At 33.7% G+C, this 23,674-nt stretch overlaps 1 protein-coding gene across 2 annotated transcripts in view; it reads left to right on the forward strand.

Moving 5' to 3' along the window:
- The window catches only part of LOC105679617 (monocarboxylate transporter 11-like), a 95,431-nt gene that overhangs the window by 24,971 nt on the left and 46,786 nt on the right, over nt 1–23,674 (forward strand). For both annotated transcript variants that reach the window (XM_012379750.2, XM_067355111.1), the window contains exons 2-5: nt 11,182–11,626; nt 12,091–12,256; nt 15,935–16,045; nt 16,592–16,765. In XM_012379750.2, coding sequence (XP_012235173.1) covers nt 11,459–11,626; nt 12,091–12,256; nt 15,935–16,045; nt 16,592–16,765 — 619 coding nt within the window. In that variant the 5' untranslated portion in view covers nt 11,182–11,458. The remainder of the gene's footprint in view (nt 1–11,181; nt 11,627–12,090; nt 12,257–15,934; nt 16,046–16,591; nt 16,766–23,674) is intronic.

Here is a 23,674-nt window from a genome sequence, read left to right on the forward strand (position 1 = left end):
AAGAGGACCAGATCTTTACAAAACTCGAGAATTATGAAATAAAAAATATCTTTATTCTACATTTTATTAGTTATTTTTGCACATACGCATTGTTAAGAAATAGAAAATTTATGTATTATCAACAATAGTCAAATTACTTGGACAATGACAGAATAACGTTCGACATATTTCGCGTGGATATATTCATATAAAAGATGATTAATAACATAATATAAAATATATTTTTTGAAAATTTTTTATTTTGCCGAATTTTGTGAAAACAGCCTTTAATCAGATTAGCAAGATATTAATGTGAGCATAATACTATATTATATAGGATGAAAATAACGAGTTTTATTCTTTGTTAGATTAATGTTTAATAAAAATAAGTGTTTTTATATGCATAGAACGCACATAAGCTCTAGAAGCTTGGAAAATCCAGCATTTAGCTTATTTGACGTCGACAAACTGTTACATTGTGTTGCCAAACTTGTATGAAATAAAAATATTACTTGTGTTAGTTAGCCCAATTAGCGAAGCAATTAATTTACACGTCGTTGTTGTATGCATCCGTAGTTGCAAAATTTATCACATCTAAAATTGTAGAAAGTATATGAACGATGTTTCTATATTTACATTAAAATTTTTTATTTTGCTGTTCAATTTTTTACTCCATATTTATTTTTAGAATGTTAGTACATAATTTTTGTGGCCACGGACAGCGGAAGTAAATTATGCACTATGACAAAACTCGTTGAATTATCACTATTTTGGTATAAAAGTGTGTAAATCTATTTTTATTAATGTAACTGAAAATGTAGAGATACTTTTTTATTCTTTTTTTTTAGTCACTTGCATTAAATAAATCAGTTTTTACGTTTACAAGAAAATCTTTAATTATTTTCAAATTGCAATATTTAATTTAATAACCAATTTCAGTAAATACATTTATTTAAAAATACAATTGCAATTATATGCAATTATTTATTACAAAACTTGTTACGTAATTGCAAAATTAATTAAATATCAGGCGCATTTAAACAATAAACTAAAGTATTTAGCAATTTTTACTTTTCACAGAACAAGCAAACGTAATGCAAACGTAATGATATTTTTATTTATAACACTGCAGATATCTTAAACAATTATGAAAAGGAAATTATTGTAATGAGTTCAACGAGTTTTATAATCATATCGCATATTAAATATAGAATATCTTAAAATTCACGAATCAAAATATTATAGTGAGAAAATTCTTAAAAAATTAGTTGATAGAAGTCTTTATTATTTTTTATTCAAAAAACAATACTTTTTTAAAGCTTAATTACAAACTATTTTTAAATAGCCGCCTGAGTGGCGCGTATAACAGTGTTAATGATTGCATACTTCATACGTTCATTAGCGCTAGACAAAAAATAATTATCGTCCGCTTATGCGCACTAATTTGCAATCAATATATTCATGGATCACCGTGGTGGTTGCGTAAGCCGAGAGTAACGCAATCTTTTGTCTAGTATTAATGAGCGCGATCATTATACCAGATGGTATACACAATGCACGGGCAGCTAGTTATCTATTATAAATGTAGCTTATGATTGGACAGCTTAAAGTGGTTTGCTCGGTATTTTGTCGGGGCAGGCGGTAAGAGGGGAAGCATTCTCTAGATATCAATTTTATCATATTATTTTATGTAACAAATCTTTTCACAAATCCTTATATGTCGAAAATTTGTTATATAGAATAAAAAGTTGCAAAGACTTTTGATCAACTTTTATCAACTTTTGCGCTATAATTTTTAAAAATCACGAATTTTGAGACACTTTGTACATATTATCACTCGGATATAAATAAGAAAAAAACGAAAATATTGTATCGCTCGAATATGTATGTAGGAAAAGCCGTCTGGTGCGAAACGCAAATTGCTTCCGAAGCGTAAGGACGTAGGAAACCGATAAACCCGCTTTAATAACGTCAGGACGAGCATCTTCGATCCCTTCGCACCCTTTATCCATAGGAGTGAAGGAATCGTCAAGGACTTTATCAATTTTTCCGAGATATGTATCCCATCGATAAGCCCACCGACGTTATATATTCGTGCCAAAATATCTCGCGGGTCGCTCCGACAACGGACATTTGAAACAAGTCGGCGGAGTAGCGACTGATCGCTCTGTAACTGCGGTGATCTCAATTTAATTAAATTTTCGAGATTCCCGAACCGTACAAATTCCGCAGAAATTGCATCGCGCATTGCAATCATATTGTGCTTTCGCAATCACTCCGCGATCATTGCATATCTATTCAGCCGTGTAACGGCTGTTACTTTCTGTGTACTTTGACGGGGACCGAACACGCCAAGCGCATGTTTGCATTTCGTCTGTCGAGCTTCATCGACTCGCGTCGATGCCGCCGGCGATCTTTCGCGACTTTTGGGGCATCCTGTACGGAAAGGAGCGAACGAGGCATCCGCGGGATGAAATCAATAATACGCCTCCATTCAAAGCCGCCGCCGATGTCCTTATTGGTCTTGCGGCGTGTATCGACTCGTTCGCGCTTGGTTTAACGGCCTAATTACCTTTAGGAACACTCCAATCTCGAAGATACGCCTGTGATTAGCGACAGCTACTGATACTCTCTTTCTCCCTCCTTCTCCTCTTCCCGGCTCTCGATTTCTCTCAAGCATTACTCAGGTACTTGAAGCACGTACATCAATCTTCCGCGAGCTATTCCCTGTCCAATGCAACACGCTTCAGCGAAATATCAGTTTTCTTGAGGGAGGTATCAATTCGGTAGCGCATATCATAAAATCGAAAATACCTTACCCCCGGAATGAAATATCGAGCAGGGATCTGCGCTGGTTGTTTATTATTCCTTTATCGATTATGAATTATTAGGTGCCGGTGGGAGTAATTAGGATGGTGGATAAATTTTACATCGCAATATTTTCCAATAATGCAATTAATGGTTCTGAAACATGATTCATATATGTTTTAATATTCATTCGCATAAAAAATAATATTCTCATTACCGAACATTCGGTTATCGGAGGCAATAAATAATGTATAATTCATCGTTAGTCCGAGTAAATCTGTATTATTGTAATTCGCTGTTAATCATATGCCATACTCCATGCGTGTTGTATTAAACGATAAAAAGAGAAAAAATTGTTTTGCAGAAGAGACAACCATTTATTCATGCAGATCAACGTTTGCACGAGACTTCTTTCAATTTCCGCGAAGCTCGTTCGCAATTTTAATAGTTTCGGAGAACACGACGGCTTCTTTTGCGCGAGCGGCCTGTATTGCGGCTTCGCTTGAAATTTGCAAGTCGATATCGGCCGGAGCTCATCACTGCTCGCGGTTTATCCCCAAGCTCATGATGCACACGGTCAATCCGATGAAGATGAATAGGACGCGCGTATCGGCAATTAGAATCTCTACGTCTTAACCGTATCGAGAGCACTTGTGGTGGATGTGGGTCATGAGTTTTATCGATTGGCATGCTGAAAAAGATGAGAGCAGGAATGCATTCTCGTCCGAATAACGGATATTGATTTCCCACGGTCGCGTTTAAATGCTCTTTTGCAAGTAGTAATGAAAACACACGCGTGGTCAAACGATTCGCTATCACAGTGTGAGGAGCAATTTCCGTAGATTAACAATCAGTTAAGGAAATAATTTATTCGTATTGCTGTTACGTGTAAGCGTGAGAGTGCGAAACCTATTAAAACCGTAAACGTAATACCGCATTTGTAAAGACAAAGAAAGTCATTTATAAATTAATGAGTTACGGATACAATTTTTCTTTCGCAGGATACTATTAGCGCCGAGTTATGTATTTCTTATAACAATATTTTTCATGTACCTTTTACGTATATTATAATAATATTTTACACTTTTCATAAAATTTGACGTGTTAAACATTTTACATGCTTTTGCATTACCTAATTTATTTATAGTTGCGTTATTACTAATATTTTGTACTAAAATTTTATCTTTTCATGTACATATTTCATGTACATTTTAAATCCTATGAAATACGCGTTTTAAATAAATAACTACGTATGATAAAAGTTGAAATTTTAGTTGAAAATTTTTAGCATGCAATTATTGTACTGTGCGATTGCAAACACAGTTTTTAAATCAATGATTTATTCTGAAATTCTTGAATTTTAAATTCATCTGATAAATTGACTCTTAACGAGAAGAGGATAATCAATTAATAAAGATACGAATAATACGACGAATTAATGAAATGGCCGTCTAATAAATAATTAATCCGCATAAAATTGTAATTAATCAATCGCGAAACTCCACAATCGCTCACGAATATTTAGTCGCAGATGGCGTATGTTTAATCGCAACCGCGAGCGGTGAGATATTCATAATGCAGCGATCAATGAGAAACGTGTCGAATCGCGCGGTGATCTGTAATAAATAGATAACTCGTGATTCAATAGCTACTTTATTCTCCGACCGGTCAATAATGCATTTCGGCATCAGCTGCCGCGAATGCGGAGATTGCTACGATATGACGCCTTGATGTAGAGCGCTGATAGCTTGTCCAAATATTTAATATTTAACAGAGGAGCGCAATCCGTGTTGTTTTTCTCATTTTTGGCATGGTAGAAATCAACACATTAAATATATAACTCGCAATAGTACAGAATAATTATAAATTACATTAGATGAATCAATAGAATACAATTATTATATTTTTGACAAAATACAGAATTATTTATTGCGATAAGAACTTCAGCTATTTTGGAAAAAAATATTTTTTATTTAGAATATTTATTATATGAATATTTTCATGACCTTACGCGCAATGTTTGTAATTGTTAATATGATATAAGAAATTATAAGTTAAAAATTAGAACTATTATAGTTGATTGATGAAAATGGTTAAAAATTGAACATAGTTAAACATAGCTTTTCAATTTATTGCATACAAAAATATCCAAAAGATTAATTAAAACGGTTTTTTTTTGTTCTTTTATTTGTATTAATGTTAAATTCTAATAAGAAAATATCTAATAAATTGATCAATATATTTCAGAGCTAAACACAGTAATTTATAGCTATGAAAAATATTCCATACTTATCAAGTTAAGATTGCGACTGTGAGATATCTTTTGGCTAATGGCAAGCACGTTAAATTAAAGAGCTCACACGTTTTGCGGCCAAGAGCATTTACATTTTAACTATTTCAGCTGACAAGGTGTCAGTTTCACGTTGCGGCCACGTCGAGAACCAGCTTGGTGCACCCGTACGTTTTGTCCCAATTACGGAAGCATTTTATTTAATACCGCAGTGAACCCTATTTCAAAATTTTTTTAATGCCGATTTCAACCACAAATTGCTCGAAATTTTTCCAATTTGTCAAGTTTTTCTTAGATATTTTCTAAATGGGCAGTAATTGAGAAAATTGAAAATTCTGAGTCTGAATGGTCCTGGTCTAAAATTGTTCTACTTTACAGACTTATTTAGACCAATAATTGAACAATATTCTCAAATTGTGTAAATTTCTGTAGGAATTCTAGATTTGTTTTCGTACCTTTGGGAAAGGTCGGGGAGTTGCTTAATTTTTAATTAAGCGTAACTAATGTTTAATGAACATCGATTATGTGCAGCGGAAGCAATTAACTCTGCACCAACAACAAGATACGGAGTATCACTTAATCCTCAATTAACCTTAATTAATGTTTATGAAAACAGACCTTTCGCTTGTACATACAAACGGAAGTAATTTCCCTATAACGAGACAGGCGTCATCGCGCGTCCCTTAATGATTCGCAGAGTTTGCGAAGCATCTGCGCTCTTGGCATTGTCCCAGCTGTCTGCATAAACCCGCATGGTATTTCAGTCTTCACGTTGCAAGACAGAGACTCGAGAGGATTGACGGTAACGATATCTTTTGTTCGCGCTCACATATCCACCTTGCAGGAATGTTTTCATAGAAAATTAGGAGGAAATGACGTGGTGAGCGTGAAATGATGAGCCGAATGTCGGCCCGCGACGGCGATGGTTACACGATCATCACACTATGGTCGCGTAGTTCGTTGCTCGAGCTCGGTGGCGGATTCAATCTAGTGGGATTACTCTTCGTTCGCTATCACCCCCTACGTACCGCCACACGGACTTCCCATTTCGTGATCTTGATGGCTAGACTGAAATTCAGTATCCTATGTGTCAACACGCATCTTTTCGTTGCATCCAGCAGCAGACTGTCTTCATCTTTTGCGCGCTCGTCAAATAATCCTGACAAATAGCGCGATATTAAATATTTTATTTTTAGATTTTACTTGTTTAATGTTTCATTGTTACATTATTAACAAGAACAATTTTAAATTACGCCTGTGTATATCTTTAAATATACATATTTAAGAAAAATCTGTCAACTGATGTTATTTTAATCCGTAATTTAGATATCCATTTAAATCTTGAAACGTTTCAAAGTTCAAAATGATTGAATATTGGTGAAAAATTTTAATTATATAAAATAATAGTGGCAAAGTGATGCTTTCCGTATTAAAAATCAGATTTACGGAAATCAGAAAAATACACGGAGAAAATTTTATATAAAAAATTATTATGTACAGCATTAACCGTGGATCATGAAGCCGCGAGCCGAAAATTTTACTATGTTTTACATGTAAAAAACATAGTAAAAATTTTTATAACTCCTTCATGGTCCGCAGCTACTACCGTGCATAGTAATTTTTGATATAAAATTTTCTCCGTGTATGATATTAGAGGGTTAATTTTTCAAGCAATATAAGTGTGCGTATATTTTAAACGAATCACATTTATTATCTTTCAATAATGCGTTTTGAAGGAACGAGATTACATTAGTACAATCAATTATATTACAAAATGCATTACGTGGATCATAGAACCTGACAAAAGCAGCAAGGCAATGTAAGCGTAGGTCATGCACAATAAAGCGATTGCGCTTACCGGGTTAATTTTGTGACTGCATGCATAAACGATAATTGCACAGTGCTGCTATATTTGCTTGGAAACAAGCCTATTTCTCGATATGCGTTTACGCGTACTCATTTGCCGCTAATTACAATGTTATTTCATATTAGCTTGGCAACATATGAAAATCCGAAACATATTTACGAAGGCCGTCCTTGCCATAAAATGCATTTCGTTATAATTAGACTTCGCTTATTGTTGCGGCACAAGTATATTTCGTCAATTATTGCGGTTTGGCATAATGAAATATGTTTTTCATTTGTCGTATATTTAGTTTGCAAACAATGAGAAACATACATGTCATGTTAATAAATTTATTTATCTTTTTAAAATAATTGTATTTTTTTCTTGTATAAGATTTTATGCAATATCAATCTTTTCAGATCAGAAGTTTTGTCAAATTAGGCATAAGAAAGTAATATTCTGTTTAAAATAATTAAAAATAATATCTAAAATAAAACGAAATTAAAAGAAACAATATCAGTCGTTTGAGTATTAAGAAACGCGTTCACGTTCTTTCGTTTTATATGAATAATTACTTCTTACTTGTGCATGAGTTCTTACTTGTACCTCTTACAAAAATGAAAGAAAGAACTTTGACTTAATAATGATTATTCAAGTTCTGATAGTCGCAATGAAAACTCAAGTGCATTTGCATTAAACTTACTGCCTTGCATAAAATGCATTTCGTTATAACCTCGATTATTGTTATACGCAAATTGTACGTTTCGATCATTATTATGGTTTGGCGTAATAAAATAGATTTTTCATTTATTGTACATTTAGTTTGTTACATTATAACACTGAAATAACGTACGTAGAATATTTATATAACTTTCTCAATTAATTATTTTGTAGCGTTAAACTATGCACATTATTAATGTTTTCAAATTAAATGTTTAAGGTAGGCATGTGAAGATAACACATATTTAATTATACTTAAAATTAACTGAATAAAAACAGCCAAAATTAACTGAATAAAATCAACCATTTGAGTGCGCGATCACGCTTCTTTATTTACATTTGCCTATAAATAATTTTTTGTATATATTTTTTTATATTTAACTTTTATATATTACTTGTAAAAATCGATTTAGTAATATTCAGTCGAGTCCTGACAATCGCGATAGAAAAACGAGCATATTTGCATGTCTATTATCTTGCGTGACATTTATATAATATGTATATATATTCTTTGTGATCTTTCCTGACACTCAAACAATTAATGTCGTTTCAAATCACACGTGCAATTTCTTTTTTCATATTTTCTTGTAAATTTAATTTAACTATGAGAGATAGCAGAACATATCAAGTTGCAACGTGTATACCGTAATAATAACAATGAATGTTCACAACTATAACAATAACTATCGATTGTACTGAAAATATAACAGAAATCTGAAAATGGCTTATACTGAAAATGCATGTGAAAGCTGAAATGTGCTGACAGAGCTTCATTCTCTGGAAGCTATTTGAAGTCTATTTGTTTAGTAAAAATCAATACGAGTTATCTCGTCGATTAAATTTGATTTATGTTTAAAATTCTCTCTACGAGATTGTACACCTTTTTCGACAAGGATTATATCCTCGTCGAAAACCAAGTTAGTTACAAAGATTAACATATTTCTCCTTTTGCTTTTTATACATTTTATGCATGTGTCGCTAGATCATAAAGCATTAAAAAAAACCGCTTTGAAATTATGCTGATAAAAATATTGCAGTTTTATGGGTTATCAAGGACATTTGCCGCGCGTTAATTTTTTTTTTCACAGAGAGTAACACGACGCGTTGCCGGTGTCACGCGTTTCTGGAGCTTCATCCATTTAGCTGCGTCGATTAAAAAGTGCTTTGTGAAAGGATTTATAGCCGTGACATTCTTGCGAGGGATATCGCGAAAATTCTCCCCTCTTCCCGGCGACGCTTGCCGTCGACGCGAGAATTGAAATATACGCCGAAACGCCAGCGGCGGATACAAATCTGCCGTTTGTTTTCAGCACTGTTATTCTTATTGCGAGACTTCACTATACGTCGCGGTTATGATACCGAGCTTGAAATAGAACGAGCCGAAGGATCAGTGGCGTGCGACGGAAGGCATAAATCTTGCGAGATAAAAATTGCAACGTCGGAAGACTCGATATGCTAGGTGGTACAAATAGTCTAATGCTGCACATCTCGGCGCAGCATCCATTATTCATCATATTATTCATTTCGATATACGTATGAGGCCACTGAAAAATTACCACTTATTTTGTCTATAAGACGGTAAAATCAGTTCTAAAAATAGATTTTTTTTTTTTAAAAGTTTTATTTTTAAAGCGTTATTTTTATTACTTTTATAGATAAGATAAATAAGGAAGAAATAAATTTGATATTGATAGAGCTATTTAATACAAAGCAACCCTGATAGCACAGAAGGTTTCGGTTATGTTGCGTTATGTTGCAGAGACATAACAGAGACTTTGTTATATCTCTGTTATATATCTGCAACATAACCGAAACCTTCTGTGCTATCAGGGAAAGATACCTATAACATTATTACAATTTGTTACATATGCCAACAATTTTATACGTTGGATTGTGTAATAAATAATTTCGGATTTTTCAATAGATGGTCTTATTGGTTTTTTATGCAGCTCGCTTAAAAAAATTGTGATACAAACGAAACTTGATTACAATTTCGACAATTTTTATTTAATTTGACAAAAAAGTGGACAGATTTATTTGAAAAATCCGAAATTGCTTATTGCAGAACTCAATAGATTATAATATTTTTAATTAACAAGAGTAATATATGTAAAACTACTATAAAACTATGCATGGCAACAAATAGGCAACACAAGTCTACGCTGCAACATAGAAATGTATCTAGGCTGATGGAAAATCCAGCTATGACTTATTGTAGTATACAAGATTGAAAGAGCAAATACAGATGATTTTAACTTCAACCGATTAAAAATGAAGTTTCTTTTCGAATTGTGTTTTTGAGGAATAATAAAACAACAAAATTTTACAGCATACACATATACATTTTATTTTTAATATTATATTTTATGAATCTAATTTTATATATGTGATGTATATCTTGAAGTCGTAATTTTATATTTTAAGTTTTAACCCTGATATGTAATTATAATAGAACGAATATTTAACGTTTTCGTAATTATTAATTAATTAATTAAATTGATTCTTGAAAAATTGAATTTGAAAATGTTGAATGTAGGCCGCGTAATTTTCATATAAATTAATGAAAACAAACATTTTACTGAAAGATTTATTGCTTGTTAAATTTATTTATTTAATTATTAATTTATTTATTGTTTATAATATTAATTAATTAATTTATTAAAACTGTAGAATTATCTGAATACTACAATATATTAATTAAATTTAATTGGTGAAATAAAATGTTTTCGGCATATAATTCTAAGTAAATAATGTTAATATAATTTTGAGTAAAATAACTTGCACGTACACATCTGATATGTATTTGATATAAATGTTATCCTCATCGGCTCTTACCGGAGGAGATACATACATATAACATTTATGCTTCTAAATCTTCGTGTATAAATAAGATTTATTCCAAAAAAAATTCCACTCGTGATTCACATATCTGATTTTTTATATTTGATCTTTGTGACGCTAGTGATTATCTTCTTTTCGGTATTTGATGCATAATAATGTAATCATTAAATTTAATGACAATTTTACGCTTTCTATTTGCTATATAACAACAATTATTACAGTATGCTGTGGTGATTACATTCATCACATATTTGTGCATATTTCACAATTTCGTCCGAGATATCTGTAATTAATTTAACGCAAAGTTAATTTATTAGCAGTGCAGAAATGCATAATTTCACATTACTTCGAGCAATAAAACTTCTTTTTCGTTAAAATGAAGATCGTGATTTTCATGATATGATGCTGCATGATATGTATTGACGTATCTACCATTAAACATGCTATTCAAATAATAAATTATATCTACCGCAGTATGTTGCAAATAATGTGCATCTGACTGGAATAGAAGATAAATTTTAATGATTTACGCATACAATAAATTTTATAAATTATTAAATGTCCAAAGAAATATTTTCCAAATTATTGAATACGCACAAAAATATTTGATTTGTAACACAATTATTAACAGAAGAATTACAAGGAGAAAGAGAGAGAAAGAGAAGGAGAGATCAACGTGTTTCTTTTTTGTTTACAGACCAAGATGGAAAATATCATTCAAATTCCGTGCGTATCGTCAAACGAGCGTTCCCATAATTCGTCATACAAGACAAGACTCGTCTAATGCTGTTCAATCCAGGGGCCAAATTGAGGAAAACTTTACTGCGACACTAGCAAGAAGGATGTAATTTAATTTTCACCGGACTTCGAGACGGAGATAACGTGACATGAATAAAGTACATCGAGCGAATTGAAGCAACCCATTGACATTGGGCGATGCCAGAAGCGTAAAACGCGGTGTGTCCGCCACGAAGATGCTGGTGGATGACTGTGGAAACGGTATGGGGTGGACTACGGCCAGCGTGCGCGGGGGATGGTCCACCCCGGCAGGATGCAGGAACTCAGCCATGAGCTTCGGCGGCAGTGTGCCGTCCTTGCACCCGACCGGTTCGATAAGATCGTTGCGCTCGCAACATTCCATGGTGAGTGAATAAAATCGTTCACTCGTCGCTCACGATTGTATCGCGCGGCCGAGCTAATTCGCGAATTTCTATCATCTTTTGTAATTGTTGATGGGGATAATTGCGGGATTTTATTCTATACTCTTAGTGTTTTTAATTCAGCAGCACGTTTCTGACACTGGAGGATAATGTTATATATTTATTTTTTGTGTACAAAAATCATAAAACATTTTAAAATTATCTCCATAGTTTTCTAATTTTGCTAAAAACACACGTAAATCTAATTTGCAATAAAATGCTTTTCGTGCTTGAGCAAATTATATTAGCATTTTGGCAATGTTGTGCATTATTACGTACATTATTACGGCCACGCGGAGCAATATTTTGTAATAATAATAGTAAACATGGACGATAGTCTACATGAATGTTCTACATCGTATTCTCTCCCTCTCCTTCTTAAGCGCGAAAATTTATCTTGCTTGCAGGCTCCGCCCGAGACACCGCGAAGATGCATACATTGTCATCCGGTACATGTTCCCAGCACCCCCAATAATTACATGCAACATCCCATGCAGTATTATACCCCGACACATTGTATGGAGGGTCAAAATGGGACATATACGCCGCATCGTGGGAGTTCCTATCATGGTGGTAAGTTTACTTTTCAGTTTCAGTCAGGTACATGTCAAATAATGTTGATCTATAATATATTCTGAACGTTGATCATGCATATATGCTAGTAATTATGAAAGTGGACTAATTCTTGAAAAATTGAATTTATTATTTACTTTGTGTGGCGCCGATCTACATTCTAATAACGTAAAGTCATTTTTGAAGAATAATTGAAAATTCAACCGATTAATGTCGTTGGTTGTATCGGTAAACAGAATTTAGTTCACATTTATTTTGACAACGGTCTAAGTCACTTGCTCTCTGGTGAATTTTTCTGTTTTATCAAAAACAAAATATTTATTCTTCCATTATGTCATAAGATAGCGGGTCAAGTAAATAAATTTTATATAATAATATAAAATAATATTACGAATATTTTTAAAGCTTTTGAGACTTTAGAAATTGACAATTATATTAGGCACATATATTTTTATTGGACTTGTGCGGATAATTTAGAATTACCGTTCACTTCTTTTGGCTTGAATAATTTTAATATTAAAGATTAATTATTATTATATATTAACACACGCACGCGCGTCGACTGCTAAGTAATTTTTGGCCCAAAAGTTACTAACATAAAAAAATTATTTATTATCGATTTTGGATAGATATTACCGATACGTCTAGTCCTTTAATAATTTTGCGAGGATTGTGTTCCTTGGGAATCGACGACAGCGTATCGATAGAAAATTGCATTAGATTCAAGTTTAATACGCAAGGACTGTTGTGAAATTCGAGTCTATATTACCAATGACACACGTGGTAGTCTAAGTGTTAAATTCAAATGTAATACACACCAAGATTACTTTGTTTGTACAGAGTAAACTTGCGCTGATATTTAGATATTTAATTAAATGCACTCTAATTAAACAAAATTAAATTAAATTAATCTAAAGTCAAGCAACTTACTTCACTCGAGTTTATAATAATATCGTGAATATTTATCTCCTTTCTTGTAGAAAATTATTCTACAAGATGAAATTATTATTAGCAGAAATTATTCTACATTTCATTTATCATATGTTTGTTGAACGAGTTATTTCTTGTAAATCTTTTCTTAGAAAATAATTTATTTGAAAAGTATCAAGAATGTGTTGCGCAGTTTCTTGTAAAATATTTGTACATACTTATTTACATTGCATATGATATATGTCGTTTCTACGCATCGGCAATTTTAGAATTTTCAGAAAAGAATATATTATTTCTTTTACTTCTATATGAGATACAATATTATTTCTATTATCTGTATTATCCCTAAATAAAGGCAGAGGAAAGAAATAGGACAAGATGAAAAGATATAGCGGGATACAGTAGAATAAGAATCAATTCTACTTAACGGTGTCAAAGGAATACTTTGAAATTTCGAGATTGATGTATCGTCGAAAATAATGCCTATCACAAATGTAGGTCAACCATTGGTTTTCAATCTCGACAGACAGTACTGAATGTGAGTGGTAATTTGTATTGAAGTCATACTTTGTGCCTTTTTTGTCTGAAAGAATCGGTTATTCTGTGCTTATTAATAGCAAGAAATAGTTGAATATTTCTTTACCTGATGATTAATATAAAAATAAAAAATTAAAGAAAACCTACAAAACATCAATACAAAATTTTACTTTAATTTGTCGATTTGATAATACAAATAATACAATAATAATGAAGCATTTATTGATTATTTCTTCTCGTAGGAGACTTTGTACAATGATGAAGTAAAGATTTTGCCAAGTTCGATCGAAAATAGCAATATACATACATAAAATCAAAGCGTATGTAAAATCTGCACTCCAACTCTTTTATATCAAAGATTCTCGTATATTTATTGCAATCATCGCACATTCTTGATGCTCTTTGGCGCAAGATTTTAGACGTTTCGCCTACATCGTTCCAGGAAAATGCGACCGTGATTCCGCAAAGGACACGGCACGTTCGCATTTCTTGCGAACGTGACGCACCTTTCCTAACGTCCTGAAGGCACCTTCGTAACTTGTCCCACGGCAATTTCGTTCTCGGCATTTGGTGCCATCCTCGACAATTCCTATATATATCTCGCGTCATTTTCGACAAAATACCTCCTACATCGCACATTCGCCTTTTTTCTCTTCCCGTTGTATTAGGAAGCGCGTTCTTCACTGCACGCTCCTTTTGTGCCTTGTTTTCATTAGGCGGCAGGTAATGAAGAATATTTCGTCCTCTCTGCTAATTTGCCCTCCTAAAAGCGCGTCAACAACGACGGCGGCGGCGACGACGACGACGGCGACGACGACGATGACGACGACGACGACGACGACGACGACGGTGTGGCACTGTACAAATAATCTCACCTAAATAATTTTACGCGTCAAACATTAATGAGTGACAGAACTCGCGTGGAAACTTATCCACTTACAAACATGTTAGTTGCCGAGATTGAATTGCATCGGTAAATACAATTTTACTTCTACTGATGTGCAGCGCGCCACGATAATTTATGACTGACATCAAACTGTCATACAACATGAAAGCCGCCTGCGAATAAATTAGAAACTACGAACGCCGCGGATTCACTTTTAATTACCAGGACGAAAATAAAGCGTGAATAACAAGTGTGAAAATAATTGATAGAATAATGAGAGAAAATATCAGTCGCCGAGAAGAGAAGCATCAAGAAAAAACAGAGCAGAAGAATTGATTTTCACCTGGAAAGTATTACAAATCCTTCGTGTTCAATTAAAGTGAATCAAAAAATTAATTAAGCTCTGATCGCAGAATCACTCGATACCGATGGAGCTGTCTGCCGGACTTGCAAATTTAAATAACTATCGAGCACACTTGAATTCGATTCTCGCCGTGGTGATATAAAACCCAGGTGTGTTTAACATTTAACGTCGCTAATGGAAAAGTTTACACTCGTTGCGATGCGACCAGTCCCACACGCGTTATCCATTATTCAGTTGGATACTTTTTTCCCCTGCGATAAACGACTGCGGCTGAATCTGAATTCGCGATTTTACGAGGCAGGGCCGCTTCTATCTCGTGATCATCAACCCTTCTTCTGTCTTCTCTCGCAAACCGTCCTTTGACTACACAGACTACACGCCTGTGATGTTACCTTTCAACCCACCACCTGCGCCATCACCTTTCAAAAGTGCATTTACTTAACCCTCGCGTCTACTTCCTCTTCCTTCCTTCCTTCCTTCCTTCCTTTCTTCCTTCCTTCCTTCCTTCCTTCCTTTCTTCCTTCCTTCCTTCCTTCCTTCTTTCCTCCTTCCTTTATTCCTTCCCTCTTTCCTTCCTTTCTTTCTTCACGTCGTTTCTTTCAACTAGTTTCTTGCGCCCATCTTGCGCCTTGTCTCATGCAACGCCGCCGTTGCCAACCGCAGGGATCGTCGCGAATGTTTAACAGCAGTGCGCGGTGAAAATTTGACGTAAGAAATATTGTTTCAAGAACTAAACTTTTTAATTTAGCGTGAAAAATTGTGATCGTGCAATGACTGTAAGATTTAATAAGGATCCCGATAAAAGAGTTTTTTGCAAATTTTATTTTAAAAACGTTTGCGGTGATTTTTGTTTAATCTCAAGCAAAAATTGAGGAGCGAAAATGAATCATTTGAAGAACTGTAAGAATTCCGATAACTTCGAATTGTTTCACGAATAATTGGTATTTTCTTTTTCTTTCAGACACTCGTCTGCGTTATATAGACGGTGACGAAAGCTTTGGTGGCAATGCGAATTGGGTGCTCGGAGACTTACGCAGTCTGCATCGCTGCGTGCCCGCACTTCGTCGTACAGGTATAATATCCTCCCCCTTTTTCTTTCTTTACGAAATTATACATTTGAATATTCAGAATTATAATATTCGACGGAAAAAATAGTATGCGCCTATATGCCATACCGTTATTAAATTTTTTAATTAGAAAATATAATGGCTAATATACTCGTAGTACATTGCCACTAAGAATAAACATTTGGTTGCTCTAGATATGATATTTTATTAAGATTACCATTTTTTTCATTGCTACCTATTTAAAATAAAAGAGTTTTTAATCTTTTGATACTCTAAAGCTTAGGTAGATTACATAACATAATAGTAAATATTAATAAGTTAGATTCGTACAATATTGTTTTAATACTTAATTCATGATTTATCACGAATTATCATATTTTCAAAGGATGATCTTCATCTTCGTAAAACTGGCAGGACTATCTTATCGAAAAACTCGTTCAAAATGCCAAATCCGTACCTGTCGTGAGATATTCCATTATCGATAGTACTGCGGTATCGATTTCGCGATTTATCACCGAATTATATAAAAAGGATTATCTCTTTTCTATCAGACATAGACGTCACCGGTATGCGGGCGCATTTCTATCCAGAGGGTGGCTGGGGCTGGTTGGTTTGCGCCGCTGGCTTTCTCGCCCTGTTGCTCACCACCGGGATGCAGCTCGCCTTCGGATTACTTCATCTTTACGCCGCTCGACATCTCGGCGAGCTTCACTTGATGGATATAGGCAAGTAAACCAATCTGCATTGATCACAATATTATTCTTTCGACATATGCATAAATCATGCAAACACACGGTGTGCCAGAATTACTGAATGTTTTTCCAATCGCAATAAATCAAAATACATCAGCTATTTTAATCGCAAAGTATCGGAGTACTCTTTTAGATATCAGTCTAAGAAATATAGTATTTTTACGCATGAATTTATAGCAAAATCTCTTCATAGCATAGAGTTATAATATTATCTAGTTAAAATATTAAGATAATATTTTTTTTTAACAATTTCCAATTCAAAAGAAACGATAAAATATCAAGAAAATTCTTGTGATATTTATATTTCCGCTACAGAATAGCTGAAAATTTCTTCGTGCGCTTGCGAAAAATTATTATTTGTCGAAACGATTAGATTAGAATCTGCTTTTTAAGCGGATTCAACTCTATTTCCGTGTATACACTTCCGTAGAACGAAACGTTTTCCAGTCGCTTCCAACAATTCCGCTCTCGCACTCATTAATATTCCACCTCGCCAGGCTGCTTTACATACGCGTGTATACGTGAGGCGTAGCGGATGTTTTCTGCTGGATGCACATTGCCTCACACACAGTTTCCAAACTTTAACGTGTATATTAAGGTTCTATTTCTTAGAATAGCGACGGCGCGTTTTACGGCGGTTTGAAGCAACAAATTACGACGTGACTCGCGTAACTTACATCTTGCCATTTTTCTAAGTACAAGAAGTGTTGGGGGAAAAAACACTGTAGATTTGTATTAACGTTTTCTTCTTTGAACAATTTCAAATTGATGTATTTCTCGGACAAAAGTTAATTAGAAATATTTATCTTTTGCTATCCACGTGGCAAATTAAATTTCAAACGAAATTTTTATCAAGGCGAAGATTATACGATTAATTGAAAAAGGAATAACCTTATTACTAATGTTTACTTTTGACATTTTATTTATCAAGATTATTTAATCACAAGCAATTAAGTGTGCTAATTGTACTTTTCGTATTTTTGGATACTCTATTTACGTCGGTACTTATTATGGAAAGGGATAATTACGTAATAAAATCGCAAAAGCAATCAGCAAAAAGAGGAATCTAGCAAAAAATGAATATTTATCTAATTGCAGCTTAATACAATTTACATCCCCGAAACAATATATTTCAATTTACGTCTATATTTCATATATTGCATATGACATATCAAACATTGACGGGAATGTAATTCTATTATTTATTTGTAGTGCATTTTTCAGTTATTTCGCATTTTCAATTTACATTTTTATATTTCTCGGGAGAGAGTGTATTCACTTTTTGTTATATCGGCATTTCCACTATGTTAACATCAGAGCTTCTGCGAATTTATATTTATCACAAATAAATCCAGTCTGTTAAAAATCCACAGTTTACCAATCACAATTCAATTGACGCGTTATGAAATTGTACAATCGTGAAGATTGCACCGATAATCGAAGTTCGATCTTTTATACAAGATTTAAAGTTTCACAAATAAATTTGCGAAATTGTAATGATATAAGGATCTATTTTAATGCCGAATAGCAACTTGGACTTATTTAATTAAGTATTCATTCTATGTAAATCGGGAAAAAACGTGTTTTTCTTGCATAACTGAAGCCATTGAATGGCAATGTTTACTGCAATATCATTAGATACTCTAGACTTTGCCTTTTGTTCTAGTCTATTCTATGTTTAACTTCCCTGAGGGCTCTTTAACAATGGTTTGCCCACATGCTTGCCTAAATTATGACATTAATATTTACGGCATTACATGCGTTCACCTCGTTTCAGACAAATTGTTGCACAATATTATAATTTCAATACTTCATCTTCTCAAATTCGTATTAGCGCGGGTAGTTAAGTCGGTTTACATCTGTTTTAAAACTTTATCAGATGATGAATTTTAAAATATGCAAATAACCGCTATAAATGGTCCAACATCAGCGAAATAATAATGAATTGGAAACAATAATTTGACAAAACATTCTCTATTATACGTTCCATTATTTATAATTATATTTTATATATTGGGTTGCGTATAATAAGTAATTTCGGATTTTTTAAATCTATTTTTTTTATTGGGCAAGTTTAATTCAGACATAAATTAAATACGCGTTTAAATACGTGTTTATCGTTGCGTAAAAATGCTGTTTAAAACAATAATACTATTTATTGGAAAATACGAAATTACTTAATACACAATATTCAATACACAATAATACTCAATATTTATGCATCAGTTAGAATATCACATAAGTGGGCTGAAAGTAAATAATAGACTCCCGTTTATTAAGTTTTTGTAGCCTCAAGTAGCCCGTCTGCCTTGCAGGCAAAACGAAGGGTTAATCTTGTTATTGCGACTTATTTTCCTAACCAGTGGAGTGTTAAGTAGCGCTTAATTTCCACGTTATTCGATTAAAGGTTAAACGGCAAACTGTATCGCGGGCTGAGCTCGATCGATGGACGAAGCATATATACATACATATATGTGTGTGTGTGTATATATATATATATATATATATAAAACATATGTAGGGTGTAGTATAAAAGTGAAAGGTCTTTCCCCTTGACATGACATTTTCCCGACCTTAAAGTGATTAAAGCAAAAAGTTTTACTTATCGATTGCGTGTCTAGAGAAGTGAGCTTCCTCTTCCTGGTTTTTGAAAATACAACATGTGCGCATACTCTGACATGAGTATATTATTACAAAGCACGCAAATATAAAAAATGATGCTATATATATATAGTGCTAGTATATTGTAATAATTAATTATTAGCGAAGCCAGTTGCCTTCATTGAGAAGAAACTATCAATATCGAAAAATTACAATAAAGCACAACAACAATTGGAGATAATTTTGGAAATTTAACAATTTTAGAATTCCATTTCTAATTTTATATCGTCGTGTAAAAAGACATTTAAAAGTTCAAAGTTCATATACAAATCAAATATCAACGATATGTTTTGTTAATTTCTGTACTCTTCAAATATTTTTCATTACATAAAATTATAAATAGATTTCTATTTTGAATTTTATCACGAATTAAAGGTTATTTAAACGGATTCAAAACTAATATTAACTTTGTGAATATTAACAACAGTTAATTATTAAAAGAAAATATTAAAAGAAAAGTGCACGTATATCCTTTCATTTCAAATTATAATTTATTTTTTTACAAATTTTTGTACATGTACGTACAAAATGATGAAAATAGACGAGACAGGTATGATAAAACATAACGCGTCTGCGTTTAAACTGATTATAAGCATAACAAATAAAGGTCATCGCACAAAGTATAAAATAATCAATGCGGAAAACTGACGTAATAGTAATGTCAGATCTTATTTAAATTGACCCTTCCTTCATATGAGATTGTCTGCACGTGCAAAAGATAAAAATAAGTACGTTGTACGGTTATTATCTTACGCTAATAATAAAATATTCTTAAAGTGGAGTATTCACGTAACAGACATGTTGAATATTCGTTTTAAATAACTGAATATCCATTATTCTTGTCGTTTCTCGAGAGAATAAAAGTTTGACTTTTCACCTAAGCCGCGTAAGACATTTCGTTGAAAAACGTCTCGGGAAAGGAGAAAACACTGAAAGAGAAAATGCCTTTGGCAAAAAGACTTAAACTTTACTGCCCAGAGTCGTCAATCGCTTGCATTTCCGCGCGGTGTGCGCGCGAGCCGCGCTATGTGTGTTGGGGCGTATCTCGCGTCTACAAATTGCAGAACGCAAAACTTATCGAACTTAGCACTCAATGTCGGCGACATCAAGAGGCAAAAGTTTCCTTATCGCGGAACAAGATCGCCCGTTTTCAGAGACCCGGAACGATCCCGGTTTTACTCTCTCATATTTCTCGAGAAACGGAGAAATCTCTTACGATTCGCGAAGCGTAATAAAATAAAGTCGGGAATAAATTTCATTGTGAAAAGCCGGCATCAATACCTTCGGGTCATGTTCGGTGTTCGTAATGACACGTCAGGCCTCATCGATAAACTGATACATTAGCCACCGCTGTATACTCGCGACACGAAAAAGTGTATAATATTTTAACTTCCACCGTGTCGTCTTATTAATACCGTACGACAATACAATATTTGTCGCCGGCGTTCAATAACGTCGCCGGGGTATATTGACAATAGGTATTGATCGCTCTAGGGTTCCTTTAGGCTATGTTCTCAAGCGCGGAGCGGTTTCTGACGGAAACCAACTCTGTGCATAAGCCCGGTACGGTATCCGTCTTTGTACGCGTTTGTGCGATACGACCGGTCGTGTTATTTGTCAATCGGCCTCACGCGATTCCCACCACCATGACTTCTCCGACCACCGAGCATGACCGGGTTGGACGAGATTCCGGTTTGTCCCAAGATACCCTCCGGTGGTATATTTCAACTTGCGGGACAACCCCAGGCCGCTGTCCGCGAGTCGCGTCCCTTGAGCTTTCCGCTAAAGTACGATTAACGTGCCATGGCACGCGCCGGCCGCTGCATCGTCTGCGAGCAACTGCAGATATTCCGCCTCTTCGCTTCGGGTTCTACATAAATCAGCGAGTCTGTTCGGTAACTTGGTTTGGGAAGAAAGTCTCGCTGAAAGTGTTTCTGCGCGGAAAACAGCGAATCCGGTCAAACGGAGACAAGAGCCGAAAACACGTCTGGTTGTGTAATGTTAGATTTACATTTTTATCGCTCGATAGAAACGTAAATGCAGCGCTGAAGAACTTTATTGCGGACATTATGTTACATAAACAATGCTAATGAGAGAATTAAGTTAAATTGTTTTAAATCTCTGCAACACTTTCTAGACAACTCTCTGCGTCAATCTGTTATTTGACAAATCTAAAAGATGTACATACTGTTTAACGAAATAGTTCTGTGGTGAAATTGAACAATAGTAAATTTGAGCAAATAACCTTTTTGCAATCAACTTGAATTTGCTCGGAAATTCGACTGTATTGCTTCAATGATTAACTTTAATTTCTTACACACGTAATCAATTACTTCGAATACGTCGAAAATCTCGATAAGCCGAACACGCTCTTGCATTAATTAAGCTTGGATTATAGAGCTTGCACCGCGTTTGCGTAAGCCGGCATAGAAAAGCGGTGTTACGAACAGTAAAGTCTTGATTTCACCAATTTCCTTCCAAGCAGGTAACGTCCATTAAATCTTTAATGGTCCCTCGAATTTAGCTTTGATTACTTCGTCGATGTGCACTGACGACTGTTGAATCGTCGATCAAACGAGAATATTAAAGAAATTGGTGAAGTCGATCGTTGATCAATCGTTTATCGACTTCATTCAACATGTCTCTTGTTACGGAGCTCATTAAACCGTTATTGTAATAATGTTCTTTCTTTTTATCTTTGGAATGTTCTCAGATTCATATCTCGCGAAGAAAATTATGAAATAAATTACGATATTTATTACATAGTTTTAGTTTTATTTTTACTAGCAAAATTACTACAAAAATATTACAAGAATAACACTTTCATTCTTTTTATTGTTTCCTCTAAATGTTTGCCTCTACATTTCTTTCTTCTTTTTCTTTCATATTTCTGTTTTGTTTTAAGTGTAACAGCTGTAGCGAAGTGCGCATAAAAGAACAGACTGCATTACGTTCTTGGTAAATGGACGTCAGTCAATTTTTGCGATGTTTTCATTGCAAGAAGTTTAGGTGGGTTGAATTGGAGCTCGTGTACCTCTTTCGCGTATTTTTCTATGTTGTATATCTCTCTGTAATACAATTTCTAATTACTAAAGGGAAATGGCAATGTACCTAAAAAAATTATTTTACCGTTTTTAAAATTAAAAAATTTTTAATTAAAAAAAATGTTTTTGAACAAAAAAAAAGAAATAAAAAATATCAGATATATATTTTAAAATATCTAGATTTTATCGTAGAAAATATGAATGATAAAGATGATAAACATTTTTAGAAAGTTAATATAATTAATTTAACATGTTTAAAATTATTTTGTATTATAGATTATAGATTAGATATATTAGACATATTAGATTACATAGTTAAAAAAAAAAAAAACACACAAATATGCGAGGTATCATTTCTTATAGTTTTTAATACTGAATAAGATGTCGGCTTTTTAAAAATGCCCTATCAAGTTACAATTTTGATGAATTCAAGATCAAAGTCAAGTAATTAAGAATTTTTTATATATCTAATCTAATCGTAGTTATAACACGGCAAAGTGCAATCAAAATAGCTCTTTTTTTACAATTTTAACTTTGAATTTCTCAAAATTGTGAGGTGCGTTTTTAAACGCTGGTATCGTATTCAGCGTCAAAAAAACTATAAAAAATGATACCTCGCATTCTTGTATTCGAAAAAAGCTATTTTTTTATAGAACTGCGTATTAACGAATATAGAAAGAGTTTTACATTTTCATACTTAATTTTATATTGTTACCACAGTCACACTAATTCAGGAGTAACGTGAAATAATATCGGATTTTGTGTCGATTTACCTGTCCTTTGAACAACAACGTCAAACGTTGTTCAGAACTAGCGATATACACAGCATCGCGTTCAGAAGTGGAAAATTGCTCATCTCCTGTTTGAAACCGAGTTGCTCGAACAACACCGTTTCCAAATAAGAGAGAGAGAGAGAGAGGGATCACCGGGATGAGCGAGGGAAAAGATAGAATCGGAGAGCACGAAAATCGGGGCGAGAGATTGAGGATGAATAGAGATTTTCGGATTATCAACGGAAGAGAAAGATATTTCATTACCGCCGCGATAAACGCATAACGAAATAATAAGTGAAAAGAGTATTATCTGCATTTAGTTTTTAGGATAATGCAAAATTTATTTATTTTTTGAAAAAATAAAAATACTGATTTGTTCACTGCAAAACAATTAGTTAATTTTT

This window comes from Linepithema humile, chromosome 5 (assembly GCF_040581485.1).
Source record: "Linepithema humile isolate Giens D197 chromosome 5, Lhum_UNIL_v1.0, whole genome shotgun sequence".
In the NCBI taxonomy this organism is placed as follows: Eukaryota; Metazoa; Arthropoda; class Insecta; order Hymenoptera; family Formicidae; genus Linepithema; species Linepithema humile.